This window comes from Pyxicephalus adspersus, chromosome 7 (assembly GCF_032062135.1).
Source record: "Pyxicephalus adspersus chromosome 7, UCB_Pads_2.0, whole genome shotgun sequence".
Taxonomy (NCBI): Eukaryota; Metazoa; Chordata; class Amphibia; order Anura; family Pyxicephalidae; genus Pyxicephalus; species Pyxicephalus adspersus.
This window is the reverse complement of record NC_092864.1, coordinates 65,974,199-65,984,796: the sequence shown is the minus strand read 5'-3', so window position 1 is coordinate 65,984,796 and position 10,598 is coordinate 65,974,199. Positions and strand designations below refer to the sequence as shown.

The window sequence follows — 10,598 nt, the reverse complement described above, 5'->3', positions numbered from 1 at the left end:
AATAAATATAATTATTTTACCCGGGAGTTAATCCTAAGAATTACAGGCCCACAATATAAACAAAAATTTCTATGCAAAAAAATTAGGATCACTTTTTGCATCAAAAAACTGACAGCTTTAGAACGCTAGGGGGGTTAATGGAGTTCGAATTCGACGTTCGTTCACCCGAATAATTTTGCACTATTCAACCAAATAGCGGTCGAATCGAATAGTGAGCTATTCGACCAACACTAGTCATTAGTATTATTTAGAAACAATGTTTCTGTTTCTTTTTCCCCTTCAACTATTCTACTTAATAAATAAAGTATGAAAATTACCAAAACACATTTTTTTTATCAGTCTATACCTAAGCAGTTTGATACTACACATGTAATCAACAAAACTTACTGTTTTCTATATTGCAAATAGAAAAGGATAAAATTCTATATTTCAAGAAGTTGCTCTCGATTTGTCTTTTTAGGAAAATGGGGAGAAATTACAAAGTATATTAAATCATTTGTGTAAAAAAACTCACCGCAGGTTTTTGGTATAATGCAATTAGTAATTTTAGTTTTCATATATTTAGGTGATTGAAACTTTGATATGTTCATATTAAAACATTGTATACAAACAAATGAGAAAATAAAAACAGTACAAACAGTACCATTGCTTCTCATTTCTCAATTACAAACAAAAGTCAGGTAAATAGAAAATGTATACAGTTAATAACAAACATATCTTAAAGTACCACCAGTTAGAATAAGCTTTACTTTCTCCAGTTTTAGACCCACTAGTCACCTAGTAAAATAAAATCAAAGTAAGAATGCCCAAACCCATTCACAGTTATTGTCTCCCGGATTGTTCCTCTCGCTTATGTAACCATGTCATGTTATTTTCTAGGGCTTATATTTAGGTAAGTTACCCGCAAAGCCCGTTCGGTCCTCCCACCATAGACACTGGAATTCCCAAAACATTATCCAATGAGCCCAGGTGTCCAAAAAATTTTCAGCTCTATAAATTTTTATTAATAAATGGAAAAAATAAATATAGTGGTTTCCTTCTTTTTTTGTGCAAAAAATTCATCATACAAGGCAGCTACTTAAAGAAAACAACACTGAAAAGCTGAAAGACTTTTAAAAAATATAAAACAGTAGTGCAGCCTTTATAAACTTTTTACTGGGAAAACATTGAAATAAGTTTCAGATCTTAGGGACTCTCAGCTATAATCATTATATCTACAGCTCACAGTGTGTTAGTGTGGTGGATAACAGGGAGAATGCCTCTTAAATTGTTTGCCAGTTGTTTAATTAATATTTAAAATGTATGTAAATCCAAAACTTTTGTTTTTGTTTTAGTGAAGTAGGAAAAGATTTCAGGACTTGTATACTGTGTTTGTTCTACTTGGGAGATTTATCTTTACCTCCTGTCCCAAAAACACAACAGGAAATGTCTTAAAAACAAAATTGTCAATAAACTTTTCATCACAAAGAGATGTAGAGGGAGCAACCCATTTTCTTCCAACTCTTTCTTTGATGACAACTTGAAATGTTCATCCTTTCACTTTCTGTCTTTGTGAGAACAGTCACTAGGACAACAGTAACCAGACTCTCATATAATTTTACCTTATAGTTTTACTAGTAAGTGTGCTTGCCTGTACTCTACTCTACAACTTCAAACTATATTCCTGTAACCTTACTCTAAAATGAAAAAATAATCCGCATCAATACACACAAGTAGAGAGTCTCAGTATATTAAAAGTAATATTGAATTAAATAGATCATTTGTTTTAAAATTGCATTGATAGTTTAATGTAAAATTCTTTATTTTGCTTGTCTTCCAATTAAACAGATAATATTGATATGTCTTTAGGACCCACTGCATTACACTTGGCAGCTAAGTGTGGCTCTCTTGAAGTTCTGTCCTGCCTACTGAGTTTAAATGTGGATTACAAGTTATGTGACAAGCGTGGTTGGATGGCAATACATGTAGCTGCCTTCTATGGTAGCATTTCCTGCATCAGAGCGCTATACAGGAAAGACCCTGATCTTCTAGAGGCAGAAACAGGAGCTGAGTAAGTTGATTTCCAATCACCAACATTAATTTTAAAGTTCAATAATGACACCATGAAAAGGTCTGATATGGTTGCAGTATTTTCTATGTATAACCTGTATTTAACCTGAACCCCCTATATGATTGTAATCTATTATGTAGTTTTACAATTGCTCCTATATCAAACAACTACTAGGTTTTATTTGGGCTAGAAGCTACAAATGCAGTACAGAGATCATAACCAGGTTACCGGCTCATGAAATTTTGTATATTGTGAGAGATTAGAACCAAACGCGTGGAGATAATTCAGACTTTTATTCGCAAAACACATCAGCACAAAGTAATCTTTAGGGTTTTTCCCTGGCAGAGGATCACTGTCATCACAGCAGGAGAGAAAAAACACAAATTTAGCTCCCTAAATTTGTCTGTGGTCCCACAGACCTCCTAGGCTCTCCCAACATACAGGCTACACACAGCCTCTCCACCTGAGCCACCTGGCCTCAGGCTGAATATCACCCGTCTCAAAGACAGGTGCCCTTTTATTAACAACTTCCAAGTTATCCTCAATTTCTGGAATTCAAGTACCTAGCCCACAAATTCCTTCCAGGGTACTCCAAACCTTGATCCCCCCCAAAAAAGTTGCAAATCTGCAACATAATTTCACATGGCCCTATCCAGGCCCTTGAATCCCTTTTCCAGGTAAAATTGAGTTAGATGATGCCAAATACCTTAAACATTTGGCATCACATATTTTATTTTACTACAATATCTCGGAATAATGAAATATGAACCGTTGAGCCTGTTTTTTTAAAGCTCTCCAAGACTAGAGAAGATAGACTGTCATGGCAGAACCTGGGAGGCCCAGCAAACCTGGAATGGACCTGGTTCAGGATTGAAAATATTTGTTAACGATTGCGAATTAAAATATTTGCTAACAATTTTTAAGAAATCTTTTACAGGTTTGCTGGATCACACAGGTTCTGTGATAGTTTACCTTCTCCAGTCCTATAGAGCGTTATTATTTAGACCCATTGTAAATAAGATTAGAATGGGGGTGGTGGTTGATAGTCTCTAGGAAGGAGTGGGGATAGTTGCCATCTGCACAGTAAGTGTCCTGCTGTGCAGATAGTATCTAAATGTAATTGGGTAGCAGTGCAGATTGCAGTTTCCAAATGTAGGTGACAGAGCAGTGCAGGAATTACAATACAATTTTTCTTTGTAAGTGGGAAGCAGTGTGGACAAGTTTTGTTGGTAACTGGAAGTCAGTGTAAAATGGTAAAAATTACAATAACATGGTAAAACAAGTATAGAATTTAGTGACTGGGTTTACATGTACTTTAGGATTCTATATTATTGGATAGCTTTATAGGAAGACACTTACACTACGTTTGTATTGAAAAGTTATAAATCGAAAACACAAGTTACAGTGGACCTTTCAATAAGAGATTATGTATGCTGCCATTTCTAACCTGGTTGTAAAATCTTAAGTTTACGTGGTTGGTGTATGACCTTCTCTCCTTATTACCTTCTAAATCATTGACCCAAAATGCGTATACAGCTCAGGTGTTCAGCTAAGTGTCACACAACATGTGTTGCAGTTATCTACATACTTATTTTAGAAGTGTGACTGAACCTACTAAAACCAAAAGATCAGCTTTACATCCAGGCAATTAGCAATCATTAGAATTACAATAAAGTTCTTCAAATGCAGCATACATAATATCTTAGTAAGAGATCTACATTAGGAACCTGATAAAAACCCCATCAAAATTAAAAAGAGCTAAATGGGATAAAAATGTATACAAATGGTTGATCTGCAAGATTGGTAAAGCAAAATTAGTTTTGCAATGATTTTCAATATGGACCATGCATATTTCTAATGTTGGAATGTTTTTTTTTTCTTATAGAAATTTAGAAATTTCTAATTTTCTTATAGAATTATTTCTCTCAACTGACCTTGCTTACAGTTCAGCATTTGCTTTTTTACAGGTATAAATCTACTGCGTTGTTGCTTACTGCAATATCTGGAACCCTTGATACCCTCCAATACCTTCTTTCATTAGGAGCAAACTGCACAAAAGTGGACAGCATGGGAAACAACATAATCCATTTAGCTGTGCTTTACTTCCATACACACATACTGAAATACATATTAGAACTAAATATTCCAGAACTTAATGTACTGAAGCATCTTGTAGGTAAGAGTAATCACATACATTGAGCAGTGCTCATTTAGACAATTCTGTTTGGTACAGTTGTATTTCTAGTATATCATTGTAAACAGCATTAAACAACTTATTGTCCCTTAGAATTGTATTTAGGGTGGAAAGTTAAAGCATAAATGACAGAAATGCAATCACATTTTCTATATTTTATACATTTAGCAGTTCAATGTCCATCCTAACCCACATAACTGTGTATCTGATTATGTATCAATTGCCTGATCACCTAAACTGCATATTTTTTCTGGGTCAGTGATTCTGAAAGTATTAAAGACAGAGGATCTGAACACCATCCAGACAAGTACAGTGTTCTCCCTAGCCCCTCTTGGCCGGGTGCACTACCCAACACTTTTCAGTAACCACCGGACTGTTTTTGGTTGGTTGCTGAAAAGTTGGGTCTAGGGGTCACGACTCGCCTGCAGCTTCTTCCCACCCAGCTTAACTGTTAATGACATAAGACTATGGTAAGGACTTGACTGTGAGAGGGATAACTCGTGACATGACTATGGACTTTGCAAGCGCTCTTATAAGTACAATACATAATATTGATAAAAAGCTTAATTTTTAATCTTTGGAAACTTTTGGCTTCACCTCAAGCAACATTTTTTAAATGAATTTCTATTTGTTGAAACATTGGTGTAGAATAGTTTCTACAGGCTTGGGGGCAAATATGAACCAGTGGTTTGTAAGTATGAATTACAAACAGAATTATTATATGATTATGTACCAATGGTATCATACTCCAGCATGTCTATACAAACCCTTTAATAATTCCTCGCCTCACAATTGGTGATTAGCTACGGAAGTAGGAGCTTATTTTCATATATATTGGGCATGTTATTGGGCAAGTTGAAACCTTTTCGGTCTTATGTTACCTTACTTACACTGCTACTTAATGCTTTACTCCCCTTTTTTCCACTGTATTCTTCTGGGGTTATTTTTCCCTTTCCTATATGTTTTATATATATATGATATACATATAATGTATAATATTGTATAATGTATAATATACATGCACAGAGTATTTTATAGCCTGTCTGACTAACATCATTAATGTTTATGACTTCTTTAGGCATTTAGTAAAATTTGAATAAGTCTTTGCTCTACTTAACCTGCTCCATGTATTAAGGAACATAATGGACCAATCTCTCTTCATATTAAATCTTTAGGAGACCGGGAAACATTGTTCTGCCAAGTAACCTCTTCTCATTCCTTTTACTTACCATTCCCCCTCATATTTCATTTTTTTTCTGCTTTGTCAATTACATGTGCCGTATTAATATAATGAGTTGCTCATTACTTAGTGCTGCACATTATTTCTTTGGTAGCTAATTCACGTGTGTCAAAGATTTTTTTTCCTTATACTTTGTTATCAGTGAGATTTAGATGCTCTCTTGGAATAACACTATGAAAACCTTACTCTAGCTCATATGTTAAAAAAAAGAAAGACAACAACAGCCTTTTCAGTGCAACAGACAGGGCATTTTTAATTCCTGTCATTATACTGGTAAACATTACATTCATTGGGTGATGTTTTGTTTAATGAAGCACGTTTTCTCATCTTTAGATGCCATGCATCCTTGTTGGGAGGATGTGACTCAAGTTTAAATATTAATTAGGACACAACTGTCAGATCATAGATCATTGTTAGATACTCAGTGTGCCTGATTTATTGAAGACCTCTAAGGCTGGAGAAGATACTTTCATCAATGAACCAAGGTGATCCTGCAAACCTGGAATAGATCTAGATTGAACAAATCGCAAATGACTTTTAAGAAATTATTTCAAGGTTTGCTGGATTACCCAGGTTCACTGATGAAAGTGTATCTTTCCAGCCTTGGAGAGGTTTAATAAATCAGGCTCAATATCTCAGGAATGTTTATACCTAGTAATAAGCTAGACTGTCGTGGGGACTTAGGGAGTTGTACCCACAACCAGAATTCTCAATAGTGCTGGAAGCCTCCTTGTTTGGTACTTGACTTTTATCTGACTAATAAACAGATGGTGTATAGTGTACTTATTGAAGACAGGTACACCATACTGTACTGGATCACCAGGTTCTCCCATAATAATCTATCTTCTCCAGTCTTGGAGATCTTTACTAAGTCAGACCCAGTGAAACCTCAATGTTTACATCCTTGCTCTAGGTGTGTGCTTCAGAAATTATAAAAGCCTTTGAATTTGTATGACAGCCACACAACCAGCAATTTAAAAAAGGACAGAAATGAAAGCTTCCATATTCTCTTAGTACTGTGTCATTTAATATTGTTTTGCAGTGTGACAAAGCCACTTATACTTCTTCTTTCCATGCTTGTTAATGCCTAGCACTATACAAGTCTTCTAACTGCTAAATGCATTTCATTTAATTTGTGTACACTTAATATCATTTTGTATATTTCAGAAATGCTGAAATCTAATGATCCTCACAGAAAAGAAATGTCTGCTAGATGCTTGGAGGTTCTTTGCATTTTAAAAGAACACTTTTGGAAAGAAATTTACGAAGCAGGTCATTGTTTTATGTTTTCATTAGTACGGTATCTTACAACTTTTCAATTGTTTATGAGTAAACAATAATTTTACAGATTTTTTTAATATATTACAAAGGTTCAGTTGTCCTTTTATTAATTTAATAATTTCCTCAACTTCTTTGAATGCATCCCTCAAGGAGAAATAATTAAGCTTCACACACGTCAAATAATTGTTGCCTGAAATGTTCCTGCTCATCTCTGTCAAAAATTTTGACATATGTACAGCAGTGCCCCCGATCAATCTGCCCTTTGCTGCCTTCAGTGGACACAATTTAAAAAGCTATCCTACTAAAACAGAGGTTGGCAAACTCCGTTCTTTAGGCCAGATACGGCCTAGCCGGTAGTTTGTTCTGGTCTAACGCCCCCTGGCCAATCCGGCCTAATCCCGGCCAGCAACCTGCGGTGGAGCCGGAACAAACTACTGGAGCCGCCGGAGCTCCTGAGCCACATGCGGCTCTTGAGCCTCCGTGTTGTGGCTCCCTTCTCAATTTACCGCAGACGGTGTTAACACTTTCATCGCCGGGGTAAATAGGGAACATTCCCTATTCCCCCATTCCCCCATTCCTGGTGGGGGCAGAGTAATTAGGGTTGGACTCGAGAGGTAGTCCGGCCTAGTGTGCTCCTGCCTACCCCTGAAATGGCCGAGGGGCCAAAAAGTTTGCTGACCTCTGTACTAGAACAAGGATTCTATTTTTGTAAAAATATTGTCACATCGCTTAAATTGTTATTGTGACAAAGATCAAAATTCAGGTTTAAATCTTATTACATCTGAAATCCATGTTTTTTTTTATTATATCATCATTATTATCAGTTTGTTATGGAACAGGTACACTTTAAAGTAAATAGCTATTAAATAATCCCATCTTTGTCCTCCTTATAACACTGTACACATCTAGAGAGCCAGACTGGAGGAGTACTTGAATCTTTTCATGACTGTACACAGCCAGCTTTGATTTACACCTATAAATAAAAGGTCCACAATATACTTAGTCACTACCAAGCATGCATGTAGAAATATTCACCTCATACATGATTATGCTCTAACCATAGAGACCACTGATGAACCTTTAATGGTTGATAGCAGTCACATCACAATGATGAAAACAGTAGCAAGCAATTACTGACTATCTCTTATCTTGTAAATCAATCACATCACTGTGCATGAGCAACCAAGCATCCATTGATGTATATTTATAATGTACACTAGAAATTATAGTGCTGTAATCAATACCAAACACTTATTCTCAAACACCAATGTACAGCAGAGAATCATGTACAATTGTGCTGTATTCCACAGCCTCCATTAGTGTAAAGCAGTTACATTTTTCTGCATATTACTGCAGTTTACTGATGTAAAGCCAGCTTAAAAAATACCTGGTGATCCTGCCATAAGGGTTCTTTGTTAGGTTTTTCTTGTGACATCTGTATCCCAACTATGCTCCTGCAGTGCCACCCTTTTCCATGCACCCCTGGTTTAAACTAAAAGCTGCCTTGCTGAAAGACATTATGAAAGCATGGACCAGCATTGTTGCTATCTGTAAACCACTCCAGAGTAATACATATAATAAAAAAATTGTTGTTTATGATACTTTGTGCTTTAATTTAAACTGAATGTCATTTGGGTAGTTTTTTGTTGACTACAAAGATACACAGTTATACATTTTGTAAAATACTCAAGGTTTGTTTTCTAACTATTTTGTGTTTTATATTTAGGAACAGTTCCTTGTCTTGTAACCCTATTAAAAAGTCAGCAAGTGATTCTGGAATGTATAGCTACAGGAATTATAAGCAATATCTCAAATAAAGTTCCTATTGCTAAGTGCTTAGTGGAGGCAGAAGCCATACCAGTGCTTATTGCATTGCTGCACTCCAAACATCCTGAACTCCAGTCTCGATGTTCAGTGATTCTATTTGACATTGCCCAGGTGGATGGCAATCAAGACAACATAGCACAAATGGTAAGAATGTAAGATTAAGTAAATATTATTAAAACTGAAATCAGAGTGAATGTTACAGGTCCCCTCCTGTTAGGTGACTCAGGATTACCTGAACCATGGAGTCTTAATGGCGCCTGGTCTTCACCCAAGCACCCGTCAAGGAGTGATGGGCCAATGACCCTAATGGCCACCAGACTACTTTTCTGCAAGGAGGCCACCAGGTCATGGCCCCCAGGCTCTCTCCATCAGGGAAGACAGAAATCAGATGTTTCAGTGTAGGAATGACTAACCAGACAGGAACACAGCAAGCCAAGGTGGAGTAGTAGTACAATCTGAGGTCGGGGGTAGTTTCGAAAGACTATAATGGAACAGAAAATTCAGTGTTCATGTGTTAATGGTGCTCTAACTTACCTGTGAGGAATTAAAATACATATTTGTTGGGTATACATCCCCTACATCTGCCAGGTATGACCATTACATTTTTGTTTTACTAATGCATCATACAGGTACCAGCTTTTATTTCAGACTTTGAAAAGACACAGCTGTATCAGTGCCTTGGCAGGGAATAAAAATCTATTAATGGTTTCAGTAAAAGGCTGAACTAGGTCCTTGATTTAATCAGGGTCCTTCTGTATATTAAAAATCCCTTCAGTTGTTTTACTATTGAGCCATTACGGATCAGAATAATTTTTGCAATTCCACAATGGCTCAGTTTATTTAGAACTTTATTAATACTTTGTCAAGATAACGCAACATATATATATTTTTGACAATGTTTCTTTACCAAAAATATTTTATTTTCTAAGTTATAGACAAAAAAGAGAACAAGTAGAAAAAAAGTAGTTAATAGAAAAAAATCAAATAGGTAAATATAATTTTTTTTAAAGTGAGGTAATGTTTGATATAATTTGCTATTTAATGTTTACAATCTACATATGAATAAAATTATAGAAATAAAACTATTTATAAAATTTTCTCAATGACATTTATGAGCATTCACCAATCACTTCTAAAATAGGTTCTATCAGGAAAGGATGAGAGCTAGATCCCATGCTCATGACAACAATATATTCACATTGCTAAGGCTTGGTTAAGTTTCAGGGTACTTGAATAGTATTACTGTACTCTATTGAAAACACCAAGTGGTTAATATAGAGGAATCTTCACATAGATTTATGTTGCCATTATCACTGTAGATAAAATCCAAAATTGCAGACTCCTGCTCTTTTTGTATCTTTTGACAGAGAAATGAGTTAAGCACTTTGCTTGTGTGTTTACTAGTTCAGGTCCAGGACAACCTGGGTTCAGAAGAAGTAGATTAAATATTCCTGGCCATCACAGCAATAAAACCTGAAAGGGCTTTAATCTTACCGCACTTTATACTATTTTGCTTAAACATACATGTCATCAAAAATTGCACTTCCTGTTTTTTATTAACCACGTATATGATCCATGTTTACCATGTAATATTCCTAATCTCTGTAAAAAACTATAAATGCATTTTTGTGCATTGGTTTTATTTTTCTTTTTAAATATTTTAAGAATGGAATCTCACCTTTGGTAAAGTTGCTACATGAAGATTTTGAAGATATTTTGGTAAATGCTATTAACTGCATCAGAGTTTTATGCATTAACAACCAAAACAACCAGAAAGCTGTCAAAGATCTCGGAGGTGTCCCACTACTTGTGGACTTTTTATCAGCTAAATCTGGTAAGTAAAGTTTACCTTTAGTGAAAAATTGAATTTAACATTTTGGGCCTGATTTAATAAAGCTCTCCAATGCTGGAGAGGATACTCTTTCATCAGTGAAGCTGGGTGATCCAGCAAACCTGAAATGGATCTGGTCCAGGATTAAAAACATTTGCTAGCAAATAGCAAATTA

General features: G+C 35.6%; 1 protein-coding gene across 1 annotated transcript in view; it reads left to right on the top strand.

Annotated features, from left to right (window-relative positions):
• The window catches only part of ANKAR (ankyrin and armadillo repeat containing), a gene marked incomplete in the record, with an annotated part of 42,975 nt that overhangs the window by 15,997 nt on the left and 16,380 nt on the right, over positions 1-10,598 (top strand). The window contains 5 exon segments of the mRNA XM_072418815.1: positions 1,828-2,050; positions 4,018-4,226; positions 6,652-6,756; positions 8,492-8,736; positions 10,258-10,426. Of these exon segments, the coding sequence (XP_072274916.1) occupies positions 1,828-2,050; positions 4,018-4,226; positions 6,652-6,756; positions 8,492-8,736; positions 10,258-10,426 (951 nt within the window).